The following is a 13,313-nucleotide window of genomic DNA, read 5'->3' on the forward strand; positions in this document are numbered from 1 at the left end:
CTGGGTGTGAAGACCCTTGGCTGACTTCAGTCCATGCTGCCCTGTTGTGGTCAGTCTAGGAGGCGACATGAGGATTTTGGAAACAGGTTCTTTGCCATAAAAGGTTACTTTATCTTGCCATTCTTCCTTTGTGACCAGACACTGCGTGCATGTGTGGCAAAACAAAACGTTTCAAGTAGGAGAAAGAGCTCAGGAACCCTTCTGCTGGGTTTCCCTGATAGTCGAGCCCAACTGCAACCCCACACATGCTCAGTGCTCCATGAGGGCTAGGGAAGGACACGTCATGCACGCTGTCCAGGTCTTGGAGTCTGGGGATTTGGGGGAGTGGCCGTCTCGGTCCTGCACCAGCAGAGAGGGGGTGGGCACTGGAGCTTCTCCACACCTCGTTGGGCAGCTGCTCTCACTGCAGTTTCCCAGGGGTCCAAAACTATCAGGGGCACAAAGCTCCACTTTTATTGCTGGCCTGGGATTTGAACTTCTCTTTCTTGCTACACCCATTCTAGCAAGATGGAACATTCAGCTCCAGTGTAAAAGTGAGTCCCTCTGTCTCTACAGCCAGTGGCAGAGCAGCCCCTGGGCTCCCAGAGGGCCCCAGCCTGGCACCCACCAGGGTAGTGATGAACCAGACGCTGGTCACCGAGTTCCTCATTCTGGGATTCTCCGAACCTCCTGGGCTGCAAACACTGCTTTTTCTCGCCTTCCTGCTCCTCTACACCGTGGCCCTCTCGGGAAACCTGCTCATCGTGGCGGTCATCAGCTCCAGCCCAGCCCTGCACACCCCCATGTACTTCTTCCTGGTCCACCTGGCCTTGGTGGACATCCTCTGCACCTCCACCATCCTGCCTAAGCTGCTGGTGGGCATGGTGGCCAGCAGGACCATCTCCTATGGGGGCTGCATGGCCCAGCTCTTTTTCTTCACGTGGTCCATGGGGGCCGAGCTGCTACTCTTCTCTGCCATGGCCTATGACCGCTACGTTGCCATCTGTCGGCCCCTCCACTACAGTGCCCTGATGGGCCCCCAGGTGTGCCAGCTCTTGGCAGGAGTGGTGTGGACAGTCAGTCTGACCAACACCAGCGTGCACACTGGCCTCATGCTGCGCCTGCCGTTCTGCCACTCCAATGTGATTGAGCACTTCTTCTGCGAAATCCCGCCTCTGCTGAAGCTCTCCTGTGCCCCGACCCACCTGAACGAGACCATGGCCTTCACTGCGGATCTTTTCCTGGCGGTGGGGAACTTTTCCGTGATCATGCTCTCCTATGGCTGCATCATCGGCAGCATCCTGCACATACGCTCAGCTGCGGGCAAGCAGCGGGCCTTCTCCACCTGCTCTTCCCACCTGCTGGCGGTCACCATGCACAACTCCACTGTCATCTACACTGTTGGAGGCATGAATATGTGACGTGACAAAGAATGGAAAGAAAAAGTGGCGCCATTGAGCGACTGAGGAGGTCAGTCTATACTTTAAAGTCTTGTGACTCTCATGACCCTTGAGGCCAAACGAATGAGAACATCATCAAAGAATGGCATCTTGAAAACAAGATTGCTGAAGTATTGATGTTGCTGATGGAAAACCATCAGCTCTGACATTCTCAGGACTGGAACCTTGGATGATTTTTGGGAGAGGCCATAGATGGCTTGAAGCAAACAACAAATTACAGCCTAGGAGGGCTAAAACATTTATGATTACTTTATGTGCTTAGGAATGGCTGTCCTAGCATATCTTGCTTCCAATATGTTTGCAGTAAAATATCCCCTACACGTACAAGGAAGTAGGAAATAGTAAATAAAAACCTTGATTTGGCGCAGAGGGTTGCTATTGTCTCTTTAAGGCGGTAGCCCCCTGATCCCCACTCTATTTCTGTGTCTCTGTCTTCTTATTTATGCAGCACCGCTGACTTCGGGACCTGGGGTGATGAGCAGCCTCATCACTACACCTACATCTGCCCCACGTCCAGCTACTCGCTGGACAAGGACAAGTTGGTGTCGGTGATCTACACCTCCGTGGCACCCTCCCTGAACCCCCTCATCTACTCACTGAGAAACACAGAGGTGAAAGTGGCACTCGGGAGGCTGCTCTCCTACAGCTGAGGTCTGTCCTCGTCACCCAGCCTGCCCCCATCCCCCCAGGGTGGGGCCCAGCACAGTTTTCCCTAAAGTGGGGCGTGTTTGGTCCTGGAAGCCTCTGTTGTTTTCTCTGAGCACACACGTGAAGTACCATTCAGTGACCATGGGACCAGTTCTGACCCATTATGCCCTGGGGACTGGAGTTGCCCCTAAACCTCCAGTTGCCCCTAAAACCTGGGGTTGTGTGTGACTTCTTCATGACCTGAGAAGGTGGGCTGAGCCCTTTCTCCAACGCTCCTCCCAGGTTCTCCCCAGGAGGCCATCTCTGGATCTTGTGGACAAGCCAGGGTTTGCTCGAGCTCTCCTGCTGTGAGCTCCTTCCATTGTGGTGGCCTTTGCCTTAGTCAGAGTGGGGGCTGAGCAGGGAAGGAGGGGGCTGAATGGAGGGTAGGAGTTTCAGGAGGACAGGTTCTCCCAGGCAGCAGAGTCTCCAAGAGGAGTCCTTCAGAAAGGGGAGTGCTTTTTAGGGTACTATTTTGACAAGGCTTTTTCAAGTCAACAGTGTAAAGATGTTACAGGCATCAGTAAGGGCAGCGGCCTGGAGGCTTCCTTTCCTTCTTCCTCCACCACCAACCAGGAATCCAGCCAACCTCTCCTTGGAAGACGCTGGCTCCAGGAAGGTTGGGTTCAGGAGGGTTTGGGCACCAGGACAGGTGCTGGGGATGAGGTTCTTCACGGGCAAGCACTTTTTGTTCCCTTGTGATTTGACTTTGCACTGCTGGGGGCGGCAGTGTGGGGAGGTTGTGTGGCTTGAAGGAATGTGGGAGAAAGGACCCTTGAGGGAACAGGGTTTTCAGTCTTGTGGGGTTTGGCACCCTCTCTGAGCAACTCTGACTCCTCCACATTGTCTTGTCTCTCTCCCTGTACACACTGTAAGTCCTCTGAGGACGAGGACCCGGTCCTGTCCACCTCATATCTTCAATCCCTGGTTGTTGGTCTAAAGCAATTCATTCTGGAAGCATTGCACACCAGGCCCATGGCAGGCACCCAGTAAAGACCAGTTGACTGACAGAAGGAGTGAGAGGTAGGGATGACTTCTACCAAATAGACCGCTAGACCCAGTTTTGGAAAGGCTTGGCAGAGGCATTTTTGTGACATGGTCAGTCAGTGAATGGTGACCATTGTCTTTATTTTCCTAATCAGAAACAAACTTCCTGTTTATGAGATTTGTGATGCCTGTGGAAATTGGGTGGTGGCCAGTGGCTGAGTTTGCAGCACAGTCCTGGAGCCTGAGCTTTCACAGAAGGTCACAGGGAGGAGGGGGTGATCAGTCAGCTGAATGTTGAGGGTTAGTGGGCCCCACACTGTGGCTTTGCCCTCCATGTATGTAGGCTTAGCTTTCTGAGATGCTCTGTCCTCAGGGGAAGCAGGAGGTCTGCAGGAGGTGCTTCCAGACCAGAACCCTGAAGCCATAATCTGCGTGAGGGGCACGGCTCTTCCACACTGGGGGAGGCACTGCAGTGCGGTGCCCGTCCAGAGCCCTCGTGGAGGACCCGCAGCCCAGGCAGCCACTGTAAGGCTCACACCCCTAACTCATATGAATTCCTGGTTTCTGTTGCTGTGTGCTGTAGGGATGTCCCGAAGAAGATAATGGGGTTTCTTTTCATTACAAAGGGATTCTATGCTGGTAAAGTTAGAAAATAAGACCTTTAAAGGGTGAATATACTCGAGCAAAACCCCTGTAATTCCACTGAGAGGTAACCATTTATAACATTCTGGTGTAAACAGGTTTTTTTTCTTGTTTTTTTCCTGTTTGTATGCGTTCCTGCACATACACAGACTTTACTAAATAGAGGATTATTCCGTACTTACTATTTAAAAGAGAACCTGTTTCTCTCACTTTTGAAAACACCATGTACTTCTTTACATGGCATTCCAGGCTTTTCCGAATTGATTCATTTGGGAAGTCCTGTATTTCATTATCGGCATGGGAATGCAGTTATCAAGATATGCAGCAGTCAAGCTCTAGATTCAAATTCTCAGAAAGTTCTCTCGTTCTTTCCTTCTGTTTTATTTCCAAAATAAAATGTATGTATAATGAAATTTTGTAAATTGAGATTTAAAAAGAGACACTGTGCTATTTCTAATTCTATAATCTTTCAGTAGGTTGTATCAGATTAGCCTCCACATAGGCAGCAAGTATCATCTCCCGAATAAAACAACCTTTTAATGCCACAATTCTTTTTGTAGCTGAGGGTGTTGTATACCAGGCAAAGCAGGACAGAAATAACCTGTGAAAGGATGGCGTCATTATACTGATTTTCCTCTGGCTAAACTCAATTTTCAGCTGAGCATGGGGCACAAGCAACTCCTCATCAGGCCACACTCTCATCGGTTTGATGTGCCCAAGGACAGAGACTGGGACAGGTGGTGATTGAAATTTGAGTTCCACCAAGGAGAGGAGCTTGGCCATTACCTGAGCGTCCCCATTAAAACAGAAGAAGGGCCACACTTAGGAATAACTCTTCATTACAGGACTAAGGGCCTACCCTAAGGCAGAGGTCATTCAAACACAGATCAAAAAGCACAGTGACATACAGCCTCACACCTGCTAGAATATCTGTCCTGCAGAAGACAAAGATGACACATGTTTGTGCAGGTGTGGGGCAAAGGGAACCCTTGTGCACTCTCGGTGGGAGTGTAACTGGTGCAGTCACTGTAGCGAACCACATGGAGGCTCCTCAACAAGTTGAGTTAGAATTTCCTTGGGGTCCAACAGTCTCACCTCTGGGCATATATCCAAAGGACCTGAATCAGGATCTTGGAGACCTTCCTTACCCGGAGAGAAGCCAGACCGAAGTCTCCTGATTCTATTTATAGGAAATGTTTGAGTTAGGCAGATGCAGACAGACTGGTGGTTGCTAGGGTCAGGGTGGGGGTGGGTGCAGGGAGCAGTAGGCAGTTATCACGTAAAAGCACAAGGTTCCTGGAGTGAGGAGTCCAGATGGCAGAGTAGAAGGACCCAAGCTCACCTCCTCTCATGAAAACGCCAAACGGATTGTCGAACAACCCTCAACAAAAAAGAGTTGATTCTACCAAAAAAGATATACTACCCCAAAAGAAAAAGAAGCCATGAGAAGATGGGGGTGGGGGTTGTGATTTTGCTGTATAAGCAAATCCCATACCTGCTGGGTGGGTGTATAGTTACAGACTGCACAATAACTATATGGCAGAGACATTCCCACAGGGGTGAGAGTTCTGAGCCCCACATCAGGTTCCCATGCCCATGGTCTGACATCGGGTGGAGGAGTCCCCCACACCACTGGCACTGAAACCCCGTGGGGCTTGACCGCAGATCCATGGGATCAGGAGAAATAGAGCCTCCACTCTTGGAAGGTGCACACGATATTTCATGTGCACCAGTCCCAGGACAAAGCAGTCACTCTTGGAAGTCTGGGCCAGAACTACCTGTGTGTCTTGCAAAGTCTCCTGGGAAGCAGGGTTCAGCTATAGCTTCCTGTGGGGGCAGAACACAAAAGGTGAAGGTCCCAGGCAGCAATTATCAGTGTGAGCTCCTCCTGAGGTCAACTTGCAGAAATGAGGCTGCCCCACCCAACCGCCTCCTGTGCTGGAGTGTTACAGACTTGGGCCCACCCAACAGGCTCTGGTGCTGGAATATTACAGGCCAAACAACCATAGAGTGAGCACAGCCCCACCCATTCACAGAGTGGCTGCTTAACCTCCTCCAGGCACACATCCACCTCTAAACACAGCCCTTCACATGTCTCTTCCCACCATAGGGACAAGACGCAGCTTTACCCACGAGTGGGCAGGCAGCAAGCAGTCCCTCCCACCAGAGATTCGGTGAAAGACCCTGGACAGAACTCACCTACCAGGGAAAGTCACCAGAGGCAAAAGTGGCTGAAACCCTGCAGCCTGCAGAAAGGAAACCACAACCAGAGAGTTAGACAAAATGCTGTGGCAAAGAATTATGTTCAGGTAAAGGAACAAGTCAAAATCCTAGACGAACACTAAGTGAAGTGGAGATAGGAAACCTACCTGAATGGTTAATGAACCTGACTAATAACCATGAGGTTGTGGGTTCGATCCCTGGCCTCACACAGTGGGTTAAGGATCTGGTGTTTCCGTGAGCTGTGGTGTATGTCACAGACATGGCTCAGATCCCACGTTGCTGTGGCTGTGGTGTAGGTCAGCAGCTGTAGCTCTGATTGGACCCCTAGCCTGGGAACCTTCACATGCCACTTGTGCAACCCTATAAATACAAAAAACAAAAGAAATATAAAAGAATGGAGGCACAGACCATGAAATTACAAGAAACCTTTAATAAAGAGCTAGAAGATTAAAGAACAAACAGAGAGGAACAATGCCATAAGTGAAGTGAAAAAGCACTGGAAAAATCAGTAGCAGAATTCATGAAATGGAAGGGTGAATAAGTGAGCTGGAAGACAAATGGGTGGAGATCACTGCCAATGAGTAGAATAAAGGGGAAAAAAATGAGGAAGGTCTAAGAGACCTCTGAGACAACATTTAATGGACCAACATTTGCATTAAATGGGTTGCAGAAGGAGAAGAGAGCTGGTGTTAGGGTTGGAGAAATTTTTAAAGAAACAATAGCCAAAAACTTCCCTAATTTGGAAAAGGAAACACTTAAGTCTGCTGCGTCTAGCGCTGCAGGGAAATGGGAATCCTAGAAGAGGGATGGTGGTATAACAGCACACACAAGACCTTTAGGTTTACAAAGTGGAGGGCCAGAAGGCACTCTGTTCTGCAGAACAAAGGCAGAGGACAAAGGTGCCCACTGATCTTTATTAAGAAAAGTGATGAGATTATTATTAGTGGGATCAAGGAAGGTGACAAGATTCCTGGGCAGGGACAGGCATAGGCAATAATGAGATTATCTTCTTAGTGATACCAAATGGGGTATCCTTAGGACAAAGTGCAGCTGTTTATAGAATAACATGGTTAATGCATAAGTCCTTTATCTTGTCTTTGAAGGAGAGTCTGTACTTTAGAACTCTGCATCCATAGATATTTGCCTTCTACAGAATTCAGCTGTTCCATGGTCTCCAACACAATTCTGGGAAGGGAAGAGAGTCCCACAGGGATATGCCCTAGGGGGAACACCCAAGACACATATTAATCAAATTGAGCAAAATTAAAGACAAAGGGAAAATATTGAAAGAAGCTAGGGAACAGGAACAAATAACAAGCAAGGGAATCTCCACAAAGTTTTCAGCTGATTTTTTATGCAAAAATTCTGTAAGCTAGAAGGGAGTGGCACAATATGTTTTATTTTATTTATTTATTTATTTGTGTGTTTGTTTATTTATTTATTTTGCTTTTTAGGGCCACACCTGTTACACATGGAGGTTCGCAGTCTAGGGGTTGAATCAAAGTTGCAGCTACTGGCTTATACCACCATTACAGCAATGCAGTATCTGAGCCACCTCTGCAACCTTCACCATAGCTAACAGCAGTGCCAGATGCTTTACCCATTGAGGGAGGCTGGGGATCAAACCCATATCCTCATGGATACTAGTCAGGTTTTTCACTGCTGAGCCATGATGAAAACTCCCCCATGATATGTTTAAAGTAATGAAAGGGAGGGAGTGCCCTGGTGGCCTAGTGGTTAAGGATTTGGCATTGTCACTGCTGTGCTGCAGTTTCAATCCCTGGCCTCGGAACACCACATACAATGGACACAGCCAAAAAAAAAAAAAAAAAAAAAAAAAAGTAATGAAAGGGAAAGCTTATAACCAAAAATAGTCTACCCAGTAAGGTACTCATTCAAATTTGACAAAGAGGTCAAAAGATTTAAAGACAAGCAAAACTAAGAAGATTCTGTGCCACCAAACCAGCTTTACAACAAATGCTAAAGGAGCTTCTCTAGATGGAAAAGAAAGGCCATGTATAGGGAGAAGAAAATTACAAATGAAAAGCTTAGTTGTAAAGGCAAACATATAATAAAGTTAGGGAATCATCCGCACATAAATATGATATCAAAACCAACAATAGTGATAGGAGAGTATGAATGCAGGGTATTGGAAAGGCATTTGAAATTAAGAGACCAGCAACTGAAAACGACCTATATATATATAGACTGCTATATCAAAACCTCATGGTAACCACGAACCAAAAATCTATACTAGATACATGCAAAAAAGAAAAAGCAACCGAAACAAAGCACTAAAGACAGCCATCAAACCACAAGAGAAGAGAACAAAAGAAGAAGGGGGAAAAAAAGACCTACAAAAAAAATCCAAAACAATTAACAAAATGGTAATAAGAAACACATACCAATAATTACCTTAAGTCCCAAATACTCCAACCAAAAGACAGACTGGCTGAATGGATACAAAAACAAGACCCACATATATAAAATCTGTCTACAAGAGACCCACTTCAGATCTCGGCACACATACAGACTGAAAATGAGGGCATGGAAAAAGATATCCCATGCAAATGGAAATCGAAAGAAAACTGGAGTTGCAATACACATTTCAGACAAAATAAACTTTAAAATAAAAATGGTTACAAGAGACAAAGAAGGACACTACATAATGATCAAAGGAGCAATCCAAAGAGAATGTGCAACAATTGGAAATATATATGCCCTCAGCATAGGAGCATCTATGGCAACTGCCAACAGATATAAAAAAAGAAATTGGCAGTAACCCAATAATTGTGGGGGATTTTAACGTCAATGGACAGATCATCCAGAGAGAAAATCAATAAGGATAAGAAGCCTTAAATGATTCATTAGACCTTGTGGACTTACTTGATATTTATAAAACATTCCATCCAAAAGCAGAAGAATACACACTCTTCTGAAATGCACACAAAACATGCTCCAGGATAGATCACATGTTGGTCCATAAACCGAGCCTCCATAAATTTAAGAAAATTGCAATACTATGAAGCATCTTTTTCAACCACAATGCAGTGAGACTGGAAATCAACTACAAGAAAAACCTAAAAAAAAAAAAGCCACAAACACTTGGAAGCTAAACAATATGCTACTAAAACCCAATGGATCACTGAAGAAATCAAAAAGGAAATAAAAAAATACCTAGAGACAAATGAAAATTAAGACACAATGATCCAAAATCTATGGAATGCAGCAAAAACAGTTTTAAGAGGGAAGCTGTTTGCAATACAACCCTACATCAGGAAACAAGAAAAATCTCAAACAACATAATTTTACACCTAAAGCAACTAGAGAGAGAAGAACAAACAAAACCTAAAGTGAGGAGTTCCCGTCGTGGCACAGTGGTTAACGAATCTGACTAGGAACCATGAGGTTGTGGGTTCGGTCCCTGCCCTTGCTCAGTGGGTTAACGATCTGGCGTTGCCGTGAGCTGTGGTGCAGGTTGCAGACGCGGCTCGGACCCCGCGTTGCTATGGCTCTGGTGTAGGCTGGTGGCTACGGCTCCGATTAGACCCCTAGCCTGGGAATCTCCATATGCCGCGGGAGCGGCCCAAGAAATAGCAAAAAGACAAAAAAAAAAAAAAAAAAACCTAAAGTGAGATAAGAGCAGAAATAAATGAAAGAGAGATGAAGAAAACAATAGAAAAGATCAAAGAAACCAAAAACTAGTTCTTTGAAATGATCAGCAAAATCAATAAATCTTTAGCCAGACTCATAAAGAAAAAAGGGAAAGGGGATTCAAATCAATAAAATTAGAAATGAAAAAGGAGAAGTTACACTGACATGACAGAAATACAAAGGGACATAAGAAACTATTATGAGCAAAAATATACATATTAAATGGACAACCTAGGAGAAATTGACAAATTCTTAGAAAGGTGTAATTTTCCAAGACTGAACCAGGAAGAAATAGAGAACACGAACAGACTAAACCCAAGCACTGAAATTGAAACTACTAAAATACTTCCAACAAACAAAAGTCCAGAACAGATGGCTTCATAGGTGACTTCTATCAAACATTCAGAGAAGAGATTACAGTATTCCCTCTGAAACTATTTGAAAAAATTGAAGAGAAAGGAACAGTCCCAAACCTATTCTATGAGGCCATCATCCCCCTGATACAAAAGCCAGAGAAGGATACTGCAAGAAAAGAAATTACAGGCCAGTATCACTGATGAACACAGACGTGAGTATACTCAACAAAATATTATCAAACTAAATCCAACAATACATCAAAAGGATCATTCACCATGATCCAGCAGGATTTTTCCCAGGGATACAAGTATTTTTCAATATCTGCAAATCAATCAACATTATATACTGCATTAATGAAGAATAAAAACCATATGATCATCTGTATAGATGCAGAAAAAGCTTTCAACAAATCTCAGCACCCATTGATGATAAAAACTCTCCAGGAGGTGGGCCTGAGTGGTCCTACCTCAGAGTTCCCATTGTGGCACAGTGGAAATGAATCCAATTAGTATCCATGAGGATATGGGTTTGCTCCCTTGCCTTGCTCAGTGGGTTAGGGATCCAGTGTTGCTGTGAGCTGTGGTGTAGGTTGCAGATGTGGCTCAGATCCTGAGTTGCTGTGGCTGTGGCATAGGCCAACAACAGTAGGTCTGATTCGACCCCTAGCCTGGGAACCTCCATATGTGTTGGTGTGGCTCTAAAAGCAAAAAAAAAAAAAAAAAAAAAAAGAGAGAGAGAGAGAGAGAACCTAATTCAAGATAATGAAAGCCACATAAAACAAAGATGTACTAACATCATTCTCAGTAGTGAAAAGATAAAAGCCTTTCCCCTAAGATCAGGAAAAAGACAAGGATGTCCACCTTCACCACTTCTATTCAACGTAATTTTGGAGGTCCTAGCCATGGCAATCAGAGAAGAAAAAGAAATAAAAAGAATCAAAATTGGAAAAGAAGTAAGACTGTCACTGTTTGCAGATGAGATAATACTATATGGAAAATCCTAAAGATGTTATCAGAAAGTTATTAGAGCTCATCAATCAATTCAGTAAAGTTGCAGGATACAAAATTAATACACAAAAATCACACTGGGTTAAGGATCCAATGTTGCCGTGAGCTGTGTTGTAGGTCGCATTCAGCTCGGATTTGATGTTGTGTGGCTGTGGCTTAGGCTGGCAGCTGCAGCTCTGATTTGACCCCTAGTTAGGGAACTTCCATATGCAGCAGGTGAAGCACTAATAAACAAACCAAAGAGAAAAGAAAAGAAAAGAAAAGAAAAGAAAAGAAAAGAAAAGAAAAGAAAAAGAAAGAAAGAGAAAGAAAGAAAGAAAGAAAGAAAGAAAGAAAGAAAGAAAGAAAGAAAGAAAGAAAGAAAGAAAGAAAGAAAGAAGAGAAAGAGGAAAGGAAAGGAAAGGAAAGGAAGGAAGGAAGGGAAGGGAAGGGAAGGAAAGGTAGGAAAGGAAAGGAAAGGAAGGAAGGAAGGGAAGGGAAGGGAAGGAAAGGAAGGAAAGGAAAGGAAGGGAAGGGAAGGGAAGGGAAGGAAAGGAAAGGAAGGAAAGGAAAGGAAAGGAAAGGAAGGGAAGGGAAGGGAAGGGAAGGAAAGGAAAGGAAAGAAAGGAAAGGAAGGAAGGAAAGGAAGGGAAGGGAAGGGAAGGGAAGGGAAGGGAAGGAAGGAAAGGAAAGGAAAGGAAGGGAAGGGAAGGGAAGGGAAGGTAGGAAAGGAAAGGTAAGGAAAGGAAAGGAAGGAAAGGAAGGGCAGGGAAGGGAAGGGAAGGGAAGGAAAGGAAAGGAAAGGAAAAGAAAGGAAAGAAAGGAAAGGAAGGAAAGGAAAGGAAAGGAAAGGAATAGAAAAAAAAAGTTAACCTGGAATTCTATATCCAGGTGCACTGTGCTCATATGAAAATATGCCTATTCTTAGAAAACATACATGGAAATATCTGGGGCCAAGTAAAAAATATATAGTATATGTAACCCACCTTCGAATGAGTCAGGAGAAAATGAATTGTGTGTATGTGTGTTTTCTGACAAATACTTACGAAAGGAGTAATACCAATTTCTTTCAGGGAATAGGAAATCTGGGACATTTCTAACTTATTTGAAAAGACTAGCATTATCTCGACTCCCACAAACAAAGACAACAAAGATATTATAAAGAGAAAATGACAGACCAAAACGGTCGACAAAATATTAGCAAATGGAATCTAATAATCTGTGGAGGAAAATCATCACATCAGTTGAAGCTTAGCTTGGTAATACAAGGCTAGTTCAATATTTTAAAACCCAATCAATATAGTTCAATTATCAACAAACCCCAGAGAAGCATAGGATTATCTCACAAGGTGCAGAAACAGCACTTGACAGAATTGGACACGCATCAATAACAAATACTCAAGGCAAATAGGAAGGAAAGAAACCTGCCTCAAATTATTAAGGAGGGTGACTACACACTACATTTGCCAGGGAAAGATTGAATGTTTTTCTTCTCATGTCATAAACATGACAAAAATATTCATTCTCATTACTTCATTCAACATCACACTAAAATACTCACCAAGAGAAAAGGCACAGAAAATTACTAAAGGCATAGAGATTTATGAGGAAGAAATAAGCTATTTTACTCCACAGAAACATGACTGTTTATGTGGGAAAAAAAAACAAACAAAGAATTGACAAAAAGCTACTAACATTAACAAAAGAGTTTAACAGGGTCACAAGATACAAGTTCACTATACAAAAATCAGTTGCATTTCTATATGCAAACAATGAAACCATTAGAAATTAAAAATTTTAAGGTACCACTTACAACAGCCCTTAGTTACAAATTATAATAATATGTGTGGAAAAAAAAAAAAGAGTTCCTGTCATGGCACAGCCAAATCGAATCCTACTAAGAACGATAAGGTTGTGGGTTCGATCCCTGGCCCTGCTCAGTGGGTTAAGTATCCACCATTGCCATGAGCTGTGGTGTAGGTCACAGCTGTAGCTCCAATCAGACCCCTAGCCTGGGAACCTCCATATGTCATGGGTGCAGTCCTGAAAAGACAAAATATCAAAATAATAATAATAATAATAATGTGTGACATTTGTATGCTAAAAACCAATATTTTGATGAGAAAAGTGAAAGATTTCCATTTCCATGAAATCCTGGAAGAAGCCAAAATAATAGAAGGACTGGGAAGTAGATGTGGTGGTGCTGGGGCCAGAGACAAGGGGCTGAGGCAAAACTGAGTGTCAAGGACACAAGAAAACACCCTGGAATAATGAAACTGTTTTCTCTGTCAACATTGAAGGGGCGATTACATGGCGTATACAATTATCATAATTATAA

General features: G+C 44.2%; 1 protein-coding gene across 1 annotated transcript; it reads left to right on the forward strand.

The window, feature by feature from the left end:
* Positions 1-602: 602 nt before the first annotated feature.
* Positions 603-2,089, forward strand: LOC100156664 (olfactory receptor 13G1-like). The gene is made up of 2 exons (XM_084994168.1): positions 603-1,379; positions 1,922-2,089. The coding sequence occupies exons 1-2, from the start codon at positions 618-620 to the stop codon at positions 2,087-2,089; spliced, it is 930 nt and encodes a 309-aa protein (XP_084850294.1). The 5' UTR covers positions 603-617.
* Positions 2,090-13,313: the final 11,224 nt, after the last annotated feature.

Source organism: Sus scrofa, chromosome 14 (assembly GCF_054392235.1).
Source record: "Sus scrofa isolate SSC_HxYL_T2T_F1_AM1 chromosome 14, Sscrofa_HxYL_maternal_Yorkshire_Landrace_v2.0, whole genome shotgun sequence".
Taxonomy (NCBI): Eukaryota; Metazoa; Chordata; class Mammalia; order Artiodactyla; family Suidae; genus Sus; species Sus scrofa.